The sequence below is a fragment of the Phyllostomus discolor genome, chromosome 5 (genome assembly GCF_004126475.2).
Source record: "Phyllostomus discolor isolate MPI-MPIP mPhyDis1 chromosome 5, mPhyDis1.pri.v3, whole genome shotgun sequence".
Classification (NCBI taxonomy): domain Eukaryota; kingdom Metazoa; phylum Chordata; class Mammalia; order Chiroptera; family Phyllostomidae; genus Phyllostomus; species Phyllostomus discolor.
In genome coordinates, this window is record NC_040907.2 from 5,851,723 (window position 1) to 5,874,726 (window position 23,004).

Here is a 23,004-nt window from a genome sequence, read left to right on the forward strand (position 1 = left end):
GAATTGTTTTTGAAAGGTGGTCCGTAGCCCAGCCACAGCCAGAACCACCTGGGGGTCTTCATAAAAAGTACATTTCCCTGCCAGTCCCAGACCTGCGGTATCGGAATTCACGTTCAAGCAGCTTCCTTACACACCGGAGTGTGGGGGCACTGGGTTGGGGGAGCTCTGAGATTCCTGAGATGTCAGTCATCAGAGCTGAATGACCCTGCTATCCTGACACCTGTCGCCTGCTGGGGCAGAGCTGGGATTCAGACCTAGGCCCCAGCGCAGGGCTTCTGCCCGGTGGTGACGCAGGAGCTGCTTCACTCTCTCCGGTTTGCCGGGCCTGCCCGCTCACCGTCTTCGTACTCACTCCTTCCACCATTCAGGGAAGCACCGAGGGCGGCCAGACACCTTGCCTGTAGCTTTAAAAATAAATTCTGGGCTTGCATACCTCTCTGCAACCAGCAAAAGCAAGAAAAAAAGGAAGAAAAGGACCGAAAAGACAAGGGACCTCTCTTCCCCTCAGGAGGAAGCTCTGTTGTAACCTCGGCCCCACCTGGATGTGTGGGCCGTGAGTCAGCCACAGTCCAGGACCCCTTTCCAGGACCCCTTCCCTCCCTTTTATACAGGAGAGTATAAAAAGAAAAAGTGTAAGGCTTGGCTGGTACAAAATAGTCAATTAAGAACACATTGCAAGGAAAGAAGTTTATATAAAGAATCTAGTGAAGAAAGTCTAAAAAATATTTACATACAAGATACAGTAGATTGTGGCATCATTTAAAATGTCAGGGTAACTTCCCATTACTGCATTAAAAAATACTGTTGTTATGATTTAACACCTAGCTTCCAACAGGACAAAACCACCAGAGTGGGACCTTTGCTACCATCCAAGTATCTGTTAAAACCTGTAATACAGGGTAACCTGTGCAACTGGTGTGATGGAAATAGTACCAATTGCACAGGTTCCCTGAATCAGTCACAATGGGGCCCCTAACTCGGCACGAACTAGCTGTGTGACTTTTGTAATTAAACATCTGCTGAACACTATGTGCAAGCAACTGTTAGGTGACATGAAGCAACAACAAAAATCCTAAAAAGTCCTGGAGGAGCTAAGCCTCTGTCCCAAGCATCTGTTGTAGGAGGCGGCAGGGTTCAGTGCTGGTGTCAAGATGCCCGGGCACCGGGGGGGATTTTGAGAAGGCATGCGGGACGTGGCATTTATAATGCCCTGGACCGAGGGTTCACCATCACTTGGCCTCTAGTTCCAGAGCTGTAGGGGAACGGGTTCAATGACACGACCTCCGAGCCTGGCCCATCACACTGTCGGATCTCTCTGCGTCAGTTTCTTCGCCTGCAATGAGGGGCTGTTTCCCACACAGGATCGTTTAAGGACCAGCGTTTGCTGGCTCCCACTACACTTGCCCATGTACCGAAAGAGTAAAACCTCGGTTCCTGCCCGGGATGAGAGGTACGACGCACAAACGCCACGTGCACGGCAGCGATGGGAGGAAGGAGTGATGGGCACTCGGACAACAGGTGTCCAAGTGCCTGGGGCACTGGGAAGTGTGGCCCCCTCTGACCCGCCATCCCGCAGGGCGCCGCAAAAGCAGAGCCCGGCCCTGCGTGTCCTCTGCCTTGGTCGGCTCCACCCAGCCCCCTCCATCTGTCCGGGGACCTCCTACCCCGCCCCTCCGCGGGTCCGGACGCCCCCAGCCCTCTATGCCAGTCCCGGCGCACCCTGGGCGATGTCATCGATGTGCTCGGCGCTCTCCTGAGTCGGCTCCCGGGAGTGGGCGGGCCCGGCGCCTCAGGTGGTGTAACAGGCGCCAGGGAAAGCCAATGGCATGCCGGTATGGCTCCACCCCTTCCCTCCGATTGGCCAGTGCCGGAAAGCCGCGGCCGTGGCCCCCGCAGGCGAGCTACAGTGGAACTCAGCCTTGGTCGTCAGCGCTGTGCGCTCAGTGCTCTCCGCCTCTCTCCACTCCAGCCGGGTCCGCCGCCGCCCCGCCACCGCCATGGCCCAGTGAGTGACGGCACGCGGGAACTTTCCGAGAGTGGGCTCGAAGGTCCAGCCGTCCCCGACGTCGCCTCGGCACCGGGGGTCGCCTGCGTCCGGCCTCGTGGCGCCCAGAGCCCCGGTTCTCCGGGGTGTCAGCCCCCTCCGGCTCGGGCCCCAGAACCCCCCGCATGCGGAGCTGGCCCCGCAGCCTGGCCTTTCCCTCGGGCTCAGCCCTCTGCCTCCCGCGGCTGCGCGGGAGGATCCCCGGTGCTAGAGAGGGCGGGGGTGGGGGGCAGGCTCGGCTGAGGGAACCCAGGGCACGATCCGGAGGTGGGGGGGCTGGACGGCCGGTAGCTCTGCCAGCTGGGGCTTCTCCCCTCTGTGGGAGACGGGGACACCCGGGACAGTCGTTGCCAGGTAGACTTGGAGCTTACGTGCGGTGAATACTCTCCTACGTGCGAGTTTAGTTCATCCCAAGAGAACTAAAGAGAACCGGAGGTCCCCTGAAATGGCAGAGTGGGTGGCGGTCTGCCTGCCGTTCCACGGAGAGCTGCATGCCTGGGTTGTCGTCGAGTGTAAAAGGGGGTAGGGGGCCGAGAAGTTAACACAAGTCGTTACTCAGCAAAAGCTGGGACAACTCGGGTTCCCGGAGGTGGAGTGGATTAAGTGGAACTTACACATTTCTCTCTGTTCCTTTTTCTGGTCTTTCAGAGCTGATATTGCGCTGATTGGACTGGCCGTCATGGGCCAGAACTTAATTTTGAACATGAATGACCACGGCTTTGTGGTAAGTCACAAGGGACACCCTCTTCTCTTGCGGGTTCTCGGTGTGTGTGCATTACTAGCCTGAGTGCCGGTGACCGGCTGATGTCAAAGATCTCAACGAGCCTGGAGCAGATTTGTCTTTATGTGTGTGCCCCACCTGTTGCTGCCCGGGACAACTTCGCAAGAGAAGGAGAAGCACCACTTTACACAGGGGTGTGGGGGGGGGGCCAGTCCCACAGCTCTCTGAGGAAGGGGAGTCCGGCTAAATGTATCCATCAGCTCTGTAAGGTTTGCAGCGGGAACAAGCCTGTCACTTCTAGAGGAGGAACCTTACAGGTGCACAGAGCTCTAAGTTTATGGCCTCGGGCGATCTGGGGAGAGGGAACAGTTTAGGTGCGAATGTGAAACTGGCTCGGTTAGATACAAGGATTGTCAGTGACAACATTTGTCAGTCTGGAACCAGCTGGTTCCAGATTTGCAGGCTACCCAGCGAGTGACAGACACTAGGCTGACACGCTGTGGAGGGGTTGACCTTTGCCTCCACAGACTGGGTGGGGCAAATGTGGGTTGCCGCTGTAGTGAAGGAGTGAAACAGAATTTATGCTTGTGTCATTCTTGTATTGTTTTCCGCACAAACAACTGTGAACCTGCTTCCGCCCCATCCTGTCTTCCATTCCCTGCCATTTCGTCCGCTGAAAGTAACTTTCCAGTATCGCTCAGGGCAAGGCCAAGGCCAGGTCCAGCCTCCCCCAGACCTTGGGCTGGGTAGAAAATGTCACTGTCACTTGCTCCGCTGTCTGAGGGTCTTGTATGCCCCAGATCTCCTGACCGGCTTTTTGCCCTTTTAGGTCTGTGCTTTCAATAGGACGGTCTCCAAAGTGGATGATTTCTTGGCCAATGAGGCCAAGGGAACCAAAGTGGTCGGAGCACACTCGCTGGAGGAGATGGTCTCCAAGCTGAAGAAGCCCCGGCGGATCATCCTGCTGGTGAAGGCCGGCCAGGCCGTGGACGATTTCATTGGGAAACTGGTGAGGCCCGCTCTGCTCCCGGCGCCGCCTGTGTGACGGCTCGTCACGTGCTTTCCTCTAGCTGTTTCATTTCTTTTTACCTGAGACATTTGCCCCCCTTCAGTTTCTGGGCATGAACTGCTCCGTCCCAACAAAATAATTGCTTCAGTGGCTCAGTGTCGGTTAACTGGATTGGCACTAATGAAGTAGCAACACATTCTCAGGTGGTAGTAACTACATACATATAAAATTCTAAGGACATCAAGAAACATTTCCCTTTTTTTATTTTTATGTTTATTATTATTTTTAAAGATTTTATTTATTTATTTATTTTTAGAGAGAGAGGAAGGGAGAAAGAGAGGGAGAGAAACATCAATGTGTGGTTGCCTCTTGAGCATCCCCTACCGGGGACCTGGCCCAAAACCCAGGCGTGTGCCCTGACTGGGAGTTGAACTGGTGACCCTTTGGTTTGCAGGCCGGCACTCAGTCCACTGAGCCACACCACTCGGGGCTCTTTTTTTTATTTTTAGAGAGAGAAAGAAAAATATCGATTTGTTTGTTTATGCATCCATTTGGTCGATTTTTGTATGTGCCTACCTACGGGCAGCGGACCTACAACCTTGGCGTATTGGGACGGTGCTCTAACCAGCTGAGCTGATTGGCCCGGACCTCCAGAGACATCTCACTAAGAATCCATTAACGGGAGTAGACATGACACAGTCACGGGCCACTCAATGATGGGGGCGTGTCCTGAGAAGTGCTCTGTCGGACAGCTTCATCGCTGTGGGGGCGTCACAGGGCGCGCTCACGCAGACCTGGGTGGTTTGGGCTGACCGGTCACTCCCAGGCGGCCAGTCTGTACGGCACGTCCCCCTGCAAAACAAAGCGAGACCGAATCAGGCGCAAGAGATAAGGATACAGTCGTGAGACGTGCAAGGTGTGAGGCTGCTGCGGCAACCCAGTGTGCCTTTCACAGCGAACACTTTTTTTTAAGATTTTATTTATTTATTTTTAGAGAGGGAAGGGAGGGAGAAAGAGAGAGAGAGAGAAACATCAATGTGTGGTTGCTGGGGGCCGTGGCCTGCAACCCAGGCATGTGCCCTGACTGGGAATCGAACCTGTGACACTTTGGTTCGCAGCCCGCGCTCAATCCACTGAGCTACGCCAGCGAGGGCTAGCGAACATTGTTTTAATAAGCAGAGTGAACACACTGTAAAATAACAATAAAAAGTATAGTCTAGTGAGTGCACAGACCAGTAATGTAGTCCTTTGTCATTCAGGAGTTATACACTGTACACAATTGTATACACTATACTTTTGTACGACTGCCAGTGCAAGTTTGTTAGCATCAGCATTGGCACAAACACGTGTGTACAACCTGTGTTATGATGGCTGTGACATTAAAAGGTGACAGGAGTTTTTCAGCTCTGTTATTTTCTTAAAAAAATTTTTACTGGTAATTTTAGAGAGGAAGGGTGAAGGAGAGAAACACCGACTTCTTGTTCCCCCCACTTACGCTCTCATTGGTGGGTCCCTGCATGTGCCCTGACTGGGGATCGAACCTGCAGCCTTGGTGCATCGGGGCGATGCTCTGACCAACCGAACTATGAGGCCAGGCCTCCATTCTGGTCTCACGGGACTGCTGTACTACGTGTGGTCCGTCGTTATGCGATGCCTCCGTGGGTCATCTCGTGGACATTCAGAAAAACTTCACTCTGATTGTGTGTTGCGAATATTTAGTGCTGTTCACTAATAAACCTTTTTGTCCAGATTTTGAAACAGATTTTATTTCTCTCAGTATTCCTATAAAGCAGCAGTTCTCCAAGCCTTGTAAAATTTAGTCTAAGTGACAAGAGATCCCCTTCGGGAGTCCTCGGAACCGCACACTGGGTACTTACCTTTGCACCACACGATTGGTTGGCTTTAGAAAGTGTATCTTTTTTGGAGGAAGACAAGTAGGAATCTGGGCTGTGGTGGCCACGCTGGGGCAGGTGGTGAGTGCCTGGGTGCCCAGTGCCGAGTGCCCCAGAGGCCTGGGAGGCCGGCCTCAGCTGTGGTCTGGTCCCGGGTCGTCAGCCGTGGTGGTGGTGGTGTGGGCTCCACGGAGGTGCTGCGCCTGGTTCTTTAACACGCGGTGGTCTGGCGCCTCACTGAGGCTTGCCTCCCCCGCAGCCCCACTCCCAGGGCGAGGGGATGGCGGGCCCCTTGCTGTGGGTGGCCATTACCACCTCTCTCTTGCTGGTGGGCTGTCCATTCTTGTCCCAGCTTGCTCCCACCAGAGCCCTGCTGGCCATGCTCCCTGGGGTGGCTGTGGCAGAGGAGGAGCTGCTGAGGGGGACAGCAGCAGCTCCTGGTCGAAGCTCGGCCGCTGTAAGCTGTGTCTGGGTCTGGGGTGCCCGTAAGGCCCTTGCTTCAGCATACCCCTGGGAAAGAGCGCCCCCGCATTAAATGGGAGGGTTTCCTCTCCCACAGTGAACGGAGACAACCTCATTGCCGGTGCCCTGCAGCCTCGGGGTGCTTCCCCCTGGGGGGCGGGGGCAGCGCATGGACAGAGGGGAACTAGTGGAAGTTATTTTTTTTAGATAGTGAAAAACCATTCCGCAGTAAGAGCCCTGGGGAAACCAAGGCACTGGCCATCCGGAAGGAATGTCTCGTGGGAAGTGTGGCGGTAATAAACAGGCGGGGGACAGGCCTTCTTCTCTGGAGGAGCCGTGTTCACACTGCGTTGTTGCTGTGGGGGGGGCTTGTACCCACCGTGTTGCCACGTTAAAGAAAAGATGACCCAGAAAGGGCAACATTGTGATAAGGACACAGCGAGCTCTTGTGTAGCAAGCCGCTGAGCTGCCTGTGATTAGCTGTAGCCAGAACAGACTGGAACATGCTAGATTGTTCTCCAGCAGAGCAAGATGTTACCTGAGCCGTGAAGGGGGAGACCGATAGCGAATCAGAACGCCAGCCCGGCAGGCGTGCTCCGGGAAGGCGGTCCCGTCAAGGCCTAGGGGGCGCAGGGCGCAGACGGGTGGTGATGTTGGGTTGCACAGCTGTCCTCGTGGGTTCCGTTTGCTAGAGAATCTTAGGGCTCCCCCAGAGAAATGTCTCAGCCGGGGCGAGCTCTGACTGGGTTTGCTAGCCTGAAGCTTTTACATACGGTCGCATGTTTGCCATTTTCGTCTTGCACGTCCTTGGGCCACCTTAATGCCGGCGTCTGGTTGCAGGTGCCGTTGCTGGACTCCGGTGACATCATCATCGATGGAGGAAATTCTGAGTACAGGGATACCACGGTGAGTACCCTCCAGTCCCGTTCTCCCAGGCTCTGAGAACCTTCTAGCAAAGGCCCAGCACTGCACCTGTGACGGAAGAGTGGCCCGGCCTCCCGCGGTGCCAGCTGTGGGGCCTGGGGCGGTCGGGCCCAGCCTTTGTTTCGCACTGGACAGAGGGGCTTCTCGCCCGCCACTCGCAGGCCGAGGGGTGGCGTGAGCCCCCTGGGCTCGCCCTCCGAGGCGCAGCCAGGCAGCATGTGGCGAGGTTGAGGGCCAGCGCCAGAGTGCTCGTGCTGGGGGGGTCCCTGCAGGACCCCCAGGGCTGAGCACGCACATGGTTTTTGCCCTAAACCGGCTCTTCGCCGAGTCTGAGCGAACAGGGCCTCTCCCGGGAAGACGAGAGCGTGTGTTCGGCCTTATCACTGCCTTCCGGGACAGGGTAGCTCTCTTAAACTTCGTGGGTTTTTCTTTTTTGTTTTCTTTTTTTTTTTTTAGGGTTCTATTTATTTATTCTTAGAGAGAGGGAAAGGGAGGGAGGAAGAGTGAGAGAAACATTGACCAGTTGCCTCTCGCACGCGTCTTGACCGGGGACCGGGCCTGTGTCCCGACTGGGAATCGAACTGGCGACCTTCCGCTTTGCGGGATGACAGGCAACCAGCCGAGCCACACCGGTCAGGGTGGCTCTTTCCTTCAACTCCCAGGCCGAGGGGATCCCATTTCTCTAACGGCCAGGTGGTCCTCGGGTCCTCGGGTCACGGCCCGTCAGATACGGGGTCTCTGCGCCTGCCCCGCCTCCTTTCATCCTCGGGAGGAACCTACTTTACGGAAGGAAGCGTAACCCGCTCTTTTCCCCCCTTTAGAGACGATGTCGGGACCTCAAGGCCAAGGGAATCCTGTTCGTGGGGAGCGGCGTCAGCGGGGGCGAGGACGGGGCCCGGTACGGCCCGTCCCTCATGCCCGGAGGGAACAAAGCAGCCTGGTGAGCACGCATTTCAGCACTGGGGGGTGGGGGGGGGAACCTTTGACAAGGGGCGAGCCCCGGGCCGATCTGCTGGTCGGCCGAGGGCCGCTGTGGCGACCCCGTGTTGGAGATGGGAGGTGCTGGAGACGCCTCGTCTCTGGGTCTCGTTGCTTCGGCCTGATTCATGCACAGAGCCCTCCCGGCCTCTCCTTCCCGCTACTCCTGCCGACACCGGCCCTGGAAGTTCTCAGTGGGCCCGGAGGGGCAGAGGCTCCGAGGATGCAGTTCCAGGGCGTCCTGTGACCTGCCCAGCGTCAGGAGCACGGCCTGCCTGTGTGACTGACGTGTGCTCCCGAACTCACCTGACTCGGTGATGGGGAGGGGTGGACTGAGGCCTCTCTGGTCGCCAGGAACGAGGTGGGGATTCTGTATTTGACCTGGGAAAGTTTTCCCAGGGCTTCCCGCTGCTCCCTGTGCGGTGTCTGGGAGGAGAGGAAGGGCCAGCCGTGGGAGGGGCAGTGCTCTGGGGAAGGAGGAGGAGGGCATGTCGGGTGTGGGGTGGGACGGACAGCGGCAGGGCAGGGGGTCCAGGTGGGGAGGTGCGGGTAACCGGCCCGCAGGACGCGGCCCGGGGGCGCCCGCTGCTGGGCCTGCAGGGAGAGAGACGGCCAGACAGCGGCAGGGGAGCCGGAGGGAGGGAGAAGAAAAGGAGGGCTCCTTTAGGGAGCCGGGGAAAGGCAGCATTCTCTTCTCGATGCGTGCAATTCCCAAGCACTCCGGAACCACATCGGGCCTGCCTTAAGGTGAGGCGCGATCAAACCGATCCCCGAAGGTGGGGGCCTGCCTGGGGACCGTTGTTCTTCGCTTGCCTCTCCAACGAGCACGTCGGGGGTTCGCCTCCGGGGGCTGCATCTAGAAGCAGAGGCCTTCCTGCTCCTCGAAAGCTTGAAGATACTTAGTTGGGGCTTCTTGCCCAGGGGCTGGCGGAAGTGCGGACAACACGGACAAACACGCGTGGAAACGCGGGACCGGCAGAGGGGCTCCTGTCGCCCGTTGCACTTTCTTGAGTGGCTGGTGCGGGTGGAAGTGGCACTCGTCCCCGGAGCGCTGGGCAGCAGAGGAGTGAAGGTCGAAGGTGGAGCGCTGTCTTAGCGCCCTCACTTGGCAGCCCCGGCCGATGTTCGCGTCTTCGCCAAAAACCTCGTGCAGGAGGCTGCGTCGGTCACCCGTGAGGAGGGCAGGAAGGGAAGCACGCTGGGGGCTGTTACGCCCTCCTGGGGGCACTGTGGGAGCCGCAGTGGCAGCCGCCCCCGGCCACACCGGCCACACCGCCCGGTCCCCTCTGCAGAACCGCGCGGGGCCTGGTGACGCGCACCCTGACGGGTGAGAGGGGGTCTCGCAGAGGCGGCCCCCCGCCCCCTTTTTGCCTGTCTTCTCAAATCAGGCCGTGCGCAGCCTCCTGCTGGTTTACCGTGAGGTTTGGGCGCTCTGTTGCTTTTTCCTGGGCACGACCGCCGCCCATGAGAGAGAGAGAACTGGAGTGGGGGCGGGGGCATCCTGGAGCGTGTCTGTCCTCGGATCTCGGCCCATTCCTCGGCCGCTCACCTGTGCCCTTTCTCTCCGCAGGCCCCACATCAAGACGATCTTCCAGGGCATCGCCGCCAAGGTCGGGACCGGAGAGCCCTGCTGTGACTGGGCAAGTGTCGGGCGCCCCTCCAGCTGGGTGTGACACGGCACAGCCGTGACCAAGTGCACAGGGCTGCCTGGGCCCCACCTGCGTCCCAGGGGGTGGCCTCTTGGCGTAATGCTGCTCGATCTCTAAGTCGCTCGCACACCTGGGGCCTCAAATGTGCGCCTGTCACAGCCCACGGCCTTGTGTCTCTGTGGGGGGTTCTCAGCCTCGAGGTGGGTTCTCAAGGCGGCCTTCCGCTGGTCCCGCGAAGGACGGGCTCCTCAAAGGGGAACAGGAAGGACGGGGGTAAGTAGGGCTTTTTAGCCATGTTTCTTCATGACTGAGGAAAGAGTGTCAAAATCAAAAGTAGGGCCCGCTCGCCTTGGTGGCAGCATCCTGTGCTTGATCGGAGCAGGCCGCGGCCTTCAGCCCTGAGCGTAGAGGCAGCCTGGGCTCGTCACGTGCGCCTGTCCTTCCTGTGCTTCGTGCTGCTGTGAAAATAAGTCGTACTATCCCTATCGCAGCCTCACGAGGCCGGGGAGACCCGGGCTGTGGTCCTGGCGCTCTGTGAGCCAGCCAGGTGCCACGTGGGCTTCCGAGGCAGCCAAGGAGCGAGGGAAGCCCTCCTGCCTCACGGGGCCCAGTGCCTTTGGCTGTGGCAGCGAACCGGGTCCTGGCACCGAACCGGTGGCTGCCAGACTGAATCACGTTCACTGGCGGGGGGAGGGAGGCCAGGGCTGCGCCCCGGAGCGTGGGCTCCTTCTCTCGGTAGCCTGGGGGCTGGGAAGGGAGCGGTCAGTCCCTGACGATAGAGAACTTACAACAAAAGCACAGGAACTGCATGTTAGATGCGCTTTGGACGAGATCAGGAAGGAAAAGACAGTTCTTGCCCTTACGTAGGTTGATCAGTTCAGGCTTCCTCAGCCTTATGGCTCAGTGTCAGGGCATTGAAAACACTGGTGTCCACACAAAAAGCGGGGCCTCTAGTTCCTTCTTTTATTTTTATCTTTTAGCTCATTTTCATAGTTAGAGGAAGGATGAGGTGAAGTAAGATGTTACTAGCAAGTTACTTCATGGCCACAAAGTGTCAAAACCAGAGGGGGTGGGTCAGCAGTGGGGACGGACAAAGGACATGTCTGACATGAGCCTCCCCTGCGGCGATGCGGACAGCGACTGCCAGGACACGGACCCCAGCAGCCGGTCCGCCGGGCAGGTGTCCCCGTCGTGGGGACTGCAGAGTCTGCTGCCATTGGAAGTGTGACCCCTGTTACCCGCCTTGTTCTGGCTCCTCGCCCACTCAGCAGTTTTCAGATAAGGGGACTGACCCACTGAGACCGATAAACTTCTCATCGCAAACTGTGCCACGGTTTTACACGTCTTCCCGGCTCTGTTACAAGTCGTTATCCTGATGACCCTGAGACCCCGGTGGGAACACAGTTCTGTGTTTTTACAAGGTTGTGGGCCAGACCTGGGGCCGAGGGGCCTTTTCGTCTCTCAGTGGCTGTTAGAATCAACTGTAATACGTGCCTATCTGTTTTAAAAGTGCAAGTAGTTTCGTTAGCCAACTTGTCGCCTCCACCAGCTAGAAGAGTGGGAACCTCCCCCTAGCAGGGAGTGGGGGCTGGGAGTGGGGAGTTGCTTTTAATAACAATGAGAAAAGACAGAAATGTACCAAAAAGAACTATAGGTACTTTCAGTGAATTTGGGGATTTTGAAATCTGTTTAGAGGAGTGAATTTGGAGTCAGTTTAAAATACCGCTGGACTGAAGCTTGCATTGCATTTTTCCACGTTGAGCCTTACTTTTAAAATACTGTAAGCAGTTGCCTCACGCTTGTTCTGTGTGGGGCCGGAGTCTCGCCGAAGAATTTGGTGTGGGCTTTCCTGGCCTCTGCCCCCTGACTGACCGCCCTGGGTGCTTGCGTCCGACAGGTGGGGGAGGAGGGAGCAGGGCACTTCGTGAAGATGGTGCACAACGGGATCGAGTACGGGGACATGCAGCTCATCTGCGAGGCCTACCACCTGATGAAGGACGTGCTGGGCATGGAGCACGGCGAGATGGCGCAGGTGGGTGCGGGCCCCGGCACCTGCGGCCCCTTGCCCCTTCTCCTCTGGTCGCACTGATGGCCCGGGTGGGCGGGGCCGGATGTAAGGGAGGCGGGCCATCTGTGACAGGACCATCCAGTATGTGCCGGTCACCAGGCCAGCAGCCCCCGCCCCTGTGTGACCCCCCCCTGTGTGCGGAGCGCTGTCACTTTCAGGCATCTCATCGGACCCTACTTGGTCCCGTGGTGGGTGCAACAGAACCTGCTTTTCCGATCAGACCGGGGCTGGCTTTCTCAGCCTTCCCCCCGACACTCTGGGATGCAGATGCTCCCACACGGCGGAGGCGGAAGAGGGGCCGTGAGCACGCGTGCGCAGACGACGTAGATTCTGCCGCCGGCGTTGTGCTGCACGTGCTCCGTCGGCTCCGTCCCTTCCCCTCTCGGTCTCGTCTTTCTCGGTGCCTTTCGGAGTGAGTGAGCTGCAGACAGCGGTAGGCTTGTCTCTAAAGACTCCAGCACCGATTAGGCAAACGCTTACTTTAACTGACACCACAGGAAGGGACCCACCTTTGTTCACCGGTGGAGTCTTTTTAAGTTCTGATCGGCGTTCTAGCGGTCTTGCCTGTCAGGGGCGTGGCTTCCTGATTGTTACATTTGCGCCGGCCCCGCTTACTGGGTTTCACTGGGTGCCCTTACTGTTCTTCCTGAAACAACTGAGTTTTCTTTTTATCTCTTTATTATTTTAAAATGTATTTTAAGGAGAGAAACATCCATTTGTTATTCCACTTATTTACACATTCCTACGCCCTGACCGGGGATCAAACCTGCAACCTTGGCGAATCGGGACAATGCTCTAACCAACTGAGCTATCCGGCCGGGGCTAACCTAGTTTTCATAGAAACATGCCTTTTTGGCGTGTGCTCATGTTTAACTGGTTTACCTACCATTTAGTGTGTTCATTCAGTATATGTATGTACAGGAGTGCTTTGATGCACGCTCAGCACTGTTCTGCATGCTGGAGATGTAATAGTTAAAAAACAGAAACGAGGTCCCTGCCCCCTAGGAGATGGGGAGATCGGTGGCTCGGCACAGAACGTGGAACTAGTCCGCGCCTTCAGGAAGGAAAGGCCCCGGGCGGAGGAGGTGGATCTAGATCCGGCAATCCGGGAGGGCGCCGAGAGGAGGTGCCGGGTCCAGGCTCCCACGCGAGGGGAGGGAGCCGTCGGGGCCAGGGGAGAGCGGTGGGGTCAGAAGGGCGGCACAGCCAGGTCAGACAGCGCAGCTGACCCTTGGCCAGCGGCAGCCTCAGCGGGGGGAGCAGGGGCCTCGGCCGCACCAGTCAGATACCGGGCCTGTTGGCCTGGAGCACAAGCAGACCCCGCGCATCGGCCCGCGCCGGCGGAGGGAGAGCCCCGTCTGATCCCATCTCTCCCGTCCCCACGCAGGCGTTTGAGGACTGGAATAAGACGGAGCTGGACTCGTTCCTGATCGAAATCACGGCCAACATCCTCAAGTTCCAGGACGGCGACGGCACCCCGCTGCTGCCCAAGATCAGGGACAGCGCGGGCCAGAAGGGCACGGGGAAGTGGACCGCCATCTCGGCCTTGGAGTACGGCGTGCCCGTCACCCTCATCGGTAACGTGTGCGGCAGCTGTTCGCGGGCCCTGCGCCCCCGCGTGTTGTGTCGGGGACGTGCTGTCCTGGGGGGTTGGGGGGGTGCCGACAGGCCCCCAGAGGGAGAGACCCACCCGGGCCTGTCCCGAGAGAGCGTCCTGCCCCGGGCAGCCTTCAGGGGATCCCCCCGCCCCCCGCTCTTGGCAGTGAAGCCGCTGAGTCCCGGAGGGAGCCTGACGGCTCCGCGTCTCTTCTTTGTGATCCTCCTCCCATCCGTGGGGGCTGTGTGGCGGCCCCAGAGCTTTCTGCCTTACCCGGTTTGATCCCCGGGACGGTTTCGGTGGTTCAGGGATAGGCTAGTGGTTTCATCCTAGTCAGTGACCTGAATCTGTCTAGTGGGCAAAGGGACCCGTTTTTCATACGGAAGTTCACAAGATAACATCAGTTCATGTTATCTTGGCATTTGTTATTCTGGGCTGAGGTTTTCCCAAAATTTAAAAATTAACATGTTACCTATATACATCCCAAGCCCCTTAATATTCTTTTCCTAAGTTGCTTCCCTTCTCTGAGGAGAGAAAACTCTCGGAGTGAGTGTGCATCCTTGCTGTCCCAGTGTTTTATCTTCCATTCACAAAGGAGCTCAAACTCAGAGAGACGTGCTGGGAAGGAAATAATAAGCAAACCACCAGTAATAAGAGGACTAACAAAGCTACAAGCAGATTCTTTAAAGTAGAGCCGCCACACTGGGGGCAGACTGGAAGGGAGAGTGGAAAGGGCGCCTGGCCTGCTCAGAGGACCTCCGCTCCCTGCCCAGCGGCTTCCCTGCAAGGAAGCAGAATCTCTAATTCTCCTGGAGACAGAGCCGGTGCCTTCCCGAGCCGGGCTCCGCCCCCTTTTGATTTCCTGGTGGGGCCCCCCCCCACCGGGTGGTGGGTCGGCCCCCAGTTCAGGAGGGGAGGAGGTTGCTCGGTCGCACTCTACAGGAGGGAGTTGGCTGCTTTTTAGCTCCTTTGAGTGACACCGTAGGTGGGGACCGAGGAGATAATAGCTAGGAGCGGTTTATTCGTTGCTGACTCGAGGATTTCAGAGTATTAGCCTCAGAAAGAATTCTGCCCTTTCCGCCAGTTGAAGGCAGGCTCGGGCTGCTCCCTGGGTGGGTGCCCTTTCATCTGCAGAGCTAAGGGGAAGCCGGCCTCCGGCTGACCCGGTTTCATCACCGCTGCCTCCTTGCGCCACTGCTTACAAAGCTCCTGCCCACGAATGTGCTCGGTCACCGTGCTAATGCTCAGTCACCGTGCGTGCGCTGCAGGAGCCGCAGCGAGGGCCCCGGCACCCAGGCACCGACTCTCTCCTGGTCGCAGTGCAGGCCGTCAGGTGGCCGGCGGCCATTTCCGAGGGCTGGTGCTGGAGGACGCCGAGTGTCTGAGTACCACAGTGCTGGTGTGAAGTGTGTCTCATTCCAGTGCAAGTCACACTGCGAAACTGCGAAACTGTGATGGTGACCGTGGACACACGGCACACTGACCTGGAGGCACGCCTCACGTCACTGCGCCCCAGATGTTGCGTGTTTTGCAAATGGGAGGCAGGCCTTGCACCCCCAAGAGGAGACGGCTCGCTTTCCCGAGATGCTCGCCTTGTCTCGAGGGTCTGGGGCCATGGGGGCCTGGGGCTGCCTGGGCAGGATTGGTGAGCGGGGGGGAGGGGGTGCTGCCTCCCCACAGTCACTGCACATCGTTGGGGGCTGCAGGAGAAAGGAAACTGCCTCTTTGGTGAGCATTTAAAAATTAAAGTCCTTGCAACTGAAATGGAAATTTTACTCGGGCCAACACCAAGTAACCCTGGATAACAGTGACTTTACCACTTTCTTTGTTTTTTACCCTGAAAACTCCCCTTTGAATTCTGTGTTGATAATTGTGATTGGATCCCTGTATTTCTGTTGGAAAGTTGACTTGGAGGTTTAGTTACCGTGTTAACTGTGTAGAGCTTTTTATAAAACTTCGTTCTGATCCGGGTGAAATCCTGTGGCCCGAGGGTGAGACTTCCAGCTCCTGGAATAACCGAAAGTCTTGCTCCCTTGCTGTGTGTCCTCTGTCCCCTGCACCCTGTGTGAACCTTGGTCACATGTTGTCTCCCCCGCCCGCACCCCGCTCGCTTGCAGGAGAAGCCGTCTTCGCACGATGCCTGTCCTCTCTGAAGGACGAGAGGATCCAAGCCAGCAAAAAGCTCAAGGGGCCGCAAAAGACCCAGTTTAAAGGCGATAAGAAATCCTTCCTGGAGGACATTCGCAAGGTGGGGCGTTGTTTGTCCCTGGGAAGGCGGTGGGGGGTGGGGGTGGGGGCTGTTGCAGGAGAACAGCCTGAGGCCGCAGGGTGGAGGGCAAGTCAAGGGCAGCTTCCTTGGTCTCATTCGCAGCCTTTCCCACCTCCTTGCCCTAGAGGGGCCTGCACTGCTGGAGGGGGGGGTGGGGTTTGCAGGTACCAGGGTCGCGTTGCCGGTCTCGGCGCTAACCCGTCCGTGCGCCATCATCCTTCAGGCCCTCTACGCGTCCAAGATCATCTCCTACGCACAAGGCTTTATGCTCCTGCGGCAGGCAGCCACCGAATTTGGCTGGACCCTCAACTACGGTGGCATCGCCTTGATGTGGAGGGGGGGCTGCATCATCAGAAGGTACGTGAGGGGGGCGGGGCCTGCCGGGCTGGAGCAGGGGGAGGGGGTCTGGGGGTCTGAGGGTCCTGCGGGCCATGTCCCTGTCAGCGGCGCCCCTGGTGCTCTCACGGGTACGTGGCCACCAGACCCGTGTCGATGGTCACGTCCCACTGGCCAGAAAGTCCGTTTAGTTCTTTCTGTAAAGTAAGACATTTTTCATTTTCACCAATAACTTTATTTTTTTTAAGATTTTATTTATTTATTTTTAGAGAGGGAAGGGAGGGAGAAAGAGAGAGAGAGAGAGAAACATCAATGTGCAGTTGCTGGGGGTCATGGCCTGCAACCCAGGCATGTACCCTGACTGGGAATCGAACCTGCGACACTTTGGTTTGCAGCCCGCGCTCAATCCACTGAGCTATGCCAGCCAGGGCTCACCAATAACTTTATTGATCTGGATATTTTGAGTACGTCGGCTGGTGCCCACTGTTGGCTTTTACGGGGCGGAGGCCAGGGCTGCTGGTAAAAGTCTCCCGGGGGGGTCGGACGCCCTGCCGCAGACCCCTCCCCCTGTGGACGCGTGTGATCAGTCACGGCACCTTCTCCATCGCTGCATGGACCTTTTCTTGTGTTTCTGTTGCGTTTTCACCTTTGTTGAAATAATGCAGCACGATGTGCCGAAAGTGGTGCATATTTTCTTCCACCTTGAGTATTGAAACGGCTGCACAAAAATTCGCCAACGTTGGTAGGTGTTTTTAGGTGCACGCTGGTATAACAGCTGTCACAATGCGATCCAACAAAATTGTTTCGAATGACGTTAAAAGATCATGAAGCACTACCAGAGCCACCGTAGGGAAAAACTGAACAGACCGTTGGCCAGTGCAGTAGATGGTCCACGCTACCCTTTCCAAAGCGCCTCTGTGAGCGCCCGAGCGTGCGCCCGCTGGCCCGCCTCCCGGGACTCGGGCCCTGTGTTCTCAGCGGGCACGCAGCTCGCTCCCAGGGCTGAGAAGTGTGGCTCCGCCCCTCTCCGGGGCGGGCGTGCGTCAGCCCCCAGCTCCCTCCCCCCGCGTCCCGCCCGCCGCAGCCAGGGCTCACTGACCCCTTCCCGCGCATCGTTTCAGCGTGTTCCTGGGGAAGATCAAAGAAGCCTTCGACCGCAACCCGGGGCTTCAGAACCTGCTGCTGGACGACTTCTTCAAGTCAGCGGTGGAGGACTGCCAGGTGGGTGGCCCGGAGCCGGGTGCGGGGCTGTCTCGGGGTATCGGCCGGGGCGTCGGTGGAGACGCTGACCCGGGCCGCGGGCCTTGTGCTTCCCGCGCAGGACTCCTGGCGGCGGGCGGTCAGCACGGGCGTCCAGGCGGGCATCCCCATGCCCTGCTTCACCACGGCCCTGGCCTTCTACGACGGCTACAGGCACGACATGCTGCCAGCCAACCTGATCCAGGTGAGCCTCGGGAGGGGGCGGGCGCCCTGAGGGCGGCCGCGCGCCTGCCGGTCATCCTGACCGACCTTGCTTCCCGTGTTCCAGGCCCAGCGGGACTACTTTGGGGCCCACACCTATGAACTCTTGGCCGCACCGGGAAAGTTCATCCACACGAACTGGACCGGCCATGGGGGCAGCGTGTCGTCGTCCTCCTACAACGCCTAGGCGGGCGGGGGCCACCCACCCACGCGACTCCACAGGCAGGGGCGCCCCGCCCGCCACGCAGCACCGCTCACACGGCCCTCCGCCCTCCTTTCTGCGCAGATCTTTCCAAATAGTGTCGCCAGAGACTCCTGAAGTCACCCCGAGCTCACGGGGGAGCGGTTCTGTGAGAACCGTCAGGCCCCCCGCCCTTGCCGCCCGGGACTGGTGGGGCATCGCCACGTGCTCCTTGGAGCAGCCACCGCCCGCGCGTCCCCGTGCATCAGGGAGGCCCCGCGCTTGCCCCGACAGAGGGACCACAGGGAAGGGGAGGGGTCGCGTAGGCTCCGCTCGGGGAGGACCCTGGTATCCTGCGGCTGGCTTCCCTTTCCTTCCACGTAATAAAAGCCACGTTGTCTTTCAGCTTCTTTCCAGACTCTTGCGTTCTCTCACCTTCGCTGCTCTGAGCCCAGGCCCCTGGTTTTATCCTCTGTGTAAAAAAAAAAAAGATTCCAGAGCAAGGCAAGAACCAGCAAAGTTGGGATAACGGTTAACTCTGCAGGGACCTGAGTGTGTCGGTGATTTTGTTTCCCTTGGGCAGTAGGTACATGGATGCTTATGTATCATTGTCTCAGTTTTTTTTAAAGATTTATTTATCTTTAGAGAGAAGGGAAGGGAGGGAGAAAGAGAAGGAGAGGAACATCAGTGTGTGGTTGCCTCTCGCACGTCCCCAACTGGGACCTGGCCTGCAACCCTGGCACGTGCCCTGACCGGGAATCAAACTGGCGACCTTTTGGTTCGCAGTCCAGCGCTCAGTCCACTGAGTCACACCATCCAGGGCTATGGTATCATTCTTTATGCCATTTTTTTCTGTCAGCTGTTTTATAATAAACGCTTGAGAGAATTACACTTAAATCCTCTTGCCAGTACCTGTCTCTTTCTGTGTGCCTCTCAACCAGGCCCGTGGGTCTGGTGCGGGGTTTTTGGCAACCCAGGCAGCGAGCCCCTGGACTCGGGCCGTCTCCCTTCACCGTACTGGGGAGGCGGGCTGCGTGCCGGCCTGTGCTGTGGCGTGGGTGCCCACGGAGAGCGGTTCTCGTCCAGCAGTGGAACTCTGGAGGCCTCCCTGGAGGGCTGCAGCAAGTCCACAGGAGGCCCGAGAATACAGCCAACAGCGTCCACGTTTCAAGGGCCAGGGTCTCTAATCCGACCTCTGACCTCTCAGAGGAATGCAGGGGCCTGGTAAGCCAACCTGGGAGATGATCCTTTTCAATAAGTGATCAGCTTTTTAGGCTCTTAACTTGGGCGAGAGTACTTAGACCTGCCCCAGCCGCCTCCTCCCACCCTTCGCGCCCACCTGCGAGCGTAAGAGGCGCCGAGTCATGGCCGAGTCACGGCTCGTGACTCAGGATTCTTTGTGAGGGTTGTGAGCTCCAAAGCACTTTCTCAAAAGTTTTTCTCGAAGGGTTATCTGCCGATTCATTCTGATCCAGCAGGTCTGGAGCCGGCCACACCCCCTGCATTTCCAGCAGGCTCACAGCTGGCTCCAGGCTGCTGGCTGTGCTACCGCAGCAAGGCGTGGAGCCGGCGGAGTCCGGAGCCTAGCTCCGCGGCCCTCTGGCGGCGTCCCCTCGGCCAGCTACTCAAGTCCTCTGAGTTTCCGTCTTCTCATCGGCAACACCGGGTGAATGACGACTTCCTCGTGTCATTGCGACGGCATGTGAAGCTTTATAAAGTGCTTTGCACAGTATCTGACGCACGGCAGAGCATAAAAGGCGGAAGCTAAGCCCTGGCCGGGCAGCTCAATTGCTCAGAGCGTCATCCTGATGTGCCGAGGTTGTGGGTTCTGTCCCCGGTCAGGACTCAGATGAGAATCACCCAATGCATCAATAAGTAGAACCACAAATTGATGTTTCTCTTCCTCTCAAAAATAAAAAAAAGTGGCCCTGGCTGGTGTGGCTCAGTGGACTGAGCTCGGGCTGTGAACCAAAGGATCGCCAGTTCGATTCCCAGTCAGGGCACATGCCTGGGTTGCAGGCCAGGTCCCCAGTGTGGGCCATGTGGGAGGCAACCACACATTGATGTTTCTCTCCCTCTCTTTCTCCCTCCCCTCCCCTCTCTCTAAATAAATAAATAAAATCTTTTAAAAAAGTGGAAGCTATTTTTATTGTTAATGCGAGCCTAGCTAGGTCCTTGGCAGAGACCCATCTTTTTCCTACATGTGCCTGCATGCCTTTGAACTTCACCTGCGGGACTTACTTGAAAAACACATCCGCAGGAAGCTCCTTGTCAGCTCTGTAAAGGCGGCCAGGCCTCCTGGTGAGGAGCCTGGGATCGCAGCTTAGCCCCGCCCCTAGTTCACTGTCCCTTCACTTGCCTCTTCCCCTCCGGGCACGACGTCCAGCCCACAGAGCTGTTTGGAGGGTTAAACTAGTGCTGCCACACAGGGGGTCCCGTCTGGGGTTTGCTGTTTCTCACCTGCCTTCTGCTGACGGCGAGGCCGTCGGACAATTCCGGGAGTGGACGCAGGTGGATGGAGAGGTGCCCTGCCCTCTGCCCAGTTGGCTGTGTCCAGCCTGACCTCACAGGGACGACCTGGGCTCTTCCAGCAAAGGCCTCCCCTGACAAAAGATTGTGAGACCGTCTTACTGTGCAACGTGTACAATTCATCAACTCGTCGCCATCTTTATCGTGCACCTACTATGCGTCAAGCACTGGGTCGGATGCTATTTGTCCAGTGGTGAGAAAAGTCAGACAGTCCTGCCCTTGTGAGCTTATTAAATGCATACAACAGCGGGTGGAGACTGATTTGTGAATTGGCACTTTTACGGTGCAGTTCTAGGGGAAATCAATGATGACCGCTACTGAACTAAATGTCGATGGTGCCCCGTTGAACACAGTGGAAGACCCACGAATGTCCCCGTCTTATTTACGGCGAGAGCGGAGACTCGGCGGCGAGGCTGCTCCGGATCAAGTCTGGGCTGTACCACTTTGGAGCAGTTTCACCGCGGGCAAAGCTCTTTCACCTCTGTGACCCTGCTTCCTCCTCTATAAATGGGGGGTGGGGGGTGGCCGTACCTTCTGAGAGCAGTTGGGATGTAAAATGGGGCCCTAGAACAAAGAGCAAGTGATCGCCAGCCAGGACCACCTCCTTTCACGGCGTGGCTCAGTGCTGACCTCTAGTGGTCAGTGTGTACCCCTCACTCTTCATCCAGCAAAAAAAAAATTCCAAACAAACTCATTTTCTGTAATGCAGTAACCTCAGCCCTGGGCCTTTTTCTTCTGACTCTAAAGTACCTGGATATTCCACAGGTCTCACTAGAATAATGTCCTATTGCCCTAGGAAGAAACTACTTTAAAATGAGGTAATATGCAAGGCACAGAGCATAGAAACAGCCTGGGAAATAATTATTTCTTGAGCACTTATGTGAGCAACTTAAACCTCACATTTATTAATCCCCACTGGAGAATATGCTTATTGATTTGAGAGAGAGAGAGAGAAAGAGAGAGAGAGAGGGAGAGAAACATCGATCAGTTGCCTCATGTATGCTCCCCGACTGGGGATTGAACCCACAACTTTTTTTTTGGTGTACGGGATGACACTTCAACCAACTCTGCCACCTGACCAGGGCTAAACCTCGCATTTAAACCTCACAGGTACTCTCTGAGGCTGGTGCCATGATCCCCACTATATGAATGAGGGTTGGAGAGGTTCTGGGACTTGCTCAGGGCCCCAAGGCTAGTGAGAGAGGCTGGGCTCTGAAGCCAAGGTCTGGCCCTAGGGCTGGAACTCCTCACCCCCTTGCCATCCGACCCCACTGCTCCCAGCCCACCTTCTTCGCTGCCCCCCCCCCCCCAAGTTAACCGCTGGAGACCATCAGACAGCTGCCTGGGTTGGGGAGCAGGGCAGCTCCCGGAGGGCAGAGTGGCCCTGCTAGGGCGGGGGCAGCAGAGTAAAGCAGTTCCGCCAGAGGTCTGTCCTGCGTGGCACGGAGGACCGTCCCAGGAGACTGGAGGCTGGGGTTCACCCGGGGAGCAGTGGGGGCCAGAGGCGCCGTCTCTCAGATGCAGTGGAAATGGGCTGGAAGACCGATTCCTCCAGAAAGAAGCCCTCTGCCCTCTGCCCTCTGCACGCTTTGGGGGTTTGGGCGGACTTAAGAGGACGAGGAGGATGAGGAGCAGCTTATGTGCTTATCTTGAATTCTAAAGGGAATGCGTGCTTGTTGAAAAATGCAGACTGCAGGAATTTACAAAGTGAAAAATTTGACAGCCCTTGTCTGCTTTCTCTTTGACCCCGGCTCAGAAATGAACTGCCGTGTGTTCTTCCAGCGGATTTCCTGGTCCTTTCAAACATCCCACACCACCACAAGAGATATAATTTTTTTCTTTTAAAAAATATTTTATTTATTTACTTTTAGCGAGAGGGGAAGGGAAGGAGAAAGAGAGGGAGAGAAACATCAATGTGTGAGAGATACATCTATCGACCTGCCTCTTGCACGCCCCCTACTGGGGACCTGGCTCCCAACCCGGGCACGTGCCCTGACTGGGAATTGAACTGGTGACTTTTCAGTTTACAGGCTTGTTGCTTAGTCCACTGAGCCACACCAGCCAGGGCCAAATGTGTTTTTTTTTCTTAAACAAAAGATTGTGTGGTTCACACTGGTCTGCAGGTTGTTTTCTCTCACTCACTGTCAAGGACAACATCATTCTGTGAACTGGCAATTTAAATGCATTAGAGGCTTGTGAGTCCCAAAACCCTCATTTTGAAGAATAAAATCCTGATGTGAATAATCAACCCCAATCCCTTTGTGTATTGAATCTCTGCCTCCTCAGCTGCGGCCGCTGGGGATTCGGCTGAGAGGTGGGCGGCTGTTGGCTGAGGCATGGGAAGGCAACCGCACGATTCCTCATCCACAGCTCCTCCCTCTTCTTCGTCTCCCCCGACTTTCTCCACGGAGTGAGTAGGAGGGAGGTTGGCTGTATATTCTTCCAATTAAGCACAAATAAACCTAAATACTGACCCCTGGCCCGGTAGCTCAGTTGGTTGGAGTGTCATCCTATACACCAAAAGGTTGCGAGTTCGATCCCCAGTTGGGGTGAACACAGAAACATCTGTATGGGAGGCAACCGATAGATGTTTCTCTCTCACGTTTTCCCCTCCTCTCTAAAAACCCATAAACATAACCTTGGGCGAGGACTTAAACAAACAACAAACAAACAGACGAGATGAAAAGTCAAAGCTCATCACTTACGCTACCACGTTGTACGTGTTTCTTCTGTCTGTGTCCCTGACATTACGGACATCTGTCCTGTCTACGTGGTGGGTGCAGCGTCTCTCCCTGGTTCTGAGTTCCCTGACTCTACTGCGGTTGTTTGAAACTGGCAGCCATGGGAATGTTTACACCATGGAAACAGTGGAAATGCTACAAAC

At 56.9% G+C, this 23,004-nt stretch overlaps 1 protein-coding gene across 1 annotated transcript; it reads left to right on the forward strand.

Annotated features, from left to right (window-relative positions):
• Positions 1-1,887: 1,887 nt before the first annotated feature.
• On the forward strand, positions 1,888-17,994 carry PGD (phosphogluconate dehydrogenase). The gene is made up of 13 exons (XM_028513751.2): positions 1,888-2,005; positions 2,693-2,768; positions 3,595-3,774; positions 6,969-7,034; positions 7,874-7,992; positions 9,601-9,670; positions 11,577-11,711; positions 13,135-13,324; positions 15,462-15,592; positions 15,837-15,970; positions 17,071-17,170; positions 17,271-17,393; positions 17,478-17,994. The coding sequence occupies exons 1-13, from the start codon at positions 1,998-2,000 to the stop codon at positions 17,595-17,597; spliced, it is 1,452 nt and encodes a 483-aa protein (XP_028369552.1). The 5' UTR covers positions 1,888-1,997; the 3' UTR covers positions 17,598-17,994.
• The last annotated feature ends 5,010 nt before the right edge of the window (positions 17,995-23,004 follow it).

What these genes read in the sequence shown, in the direction of transcription:
- PGD (XM_028513751.2), top strand. An exon ending in AGCACGGCGAGATGGCGCAG is followed by an intron (nt 11,712 to 13,134) that starts GTGGGTGCGGGC and finishes GTCCCCACGCAG; the next exon opens with GCGTTTGAGGACTGGAATAA. An exon ending in TGCCAGCCAACCTGATCCAG is followed by an intron (nt 17,394 to 17,477) that starts GTGAGCCTCGGG and finishes CCCGTGTTCCAG; the next exon opens with GCCCAGCGGGACTACTTTGG.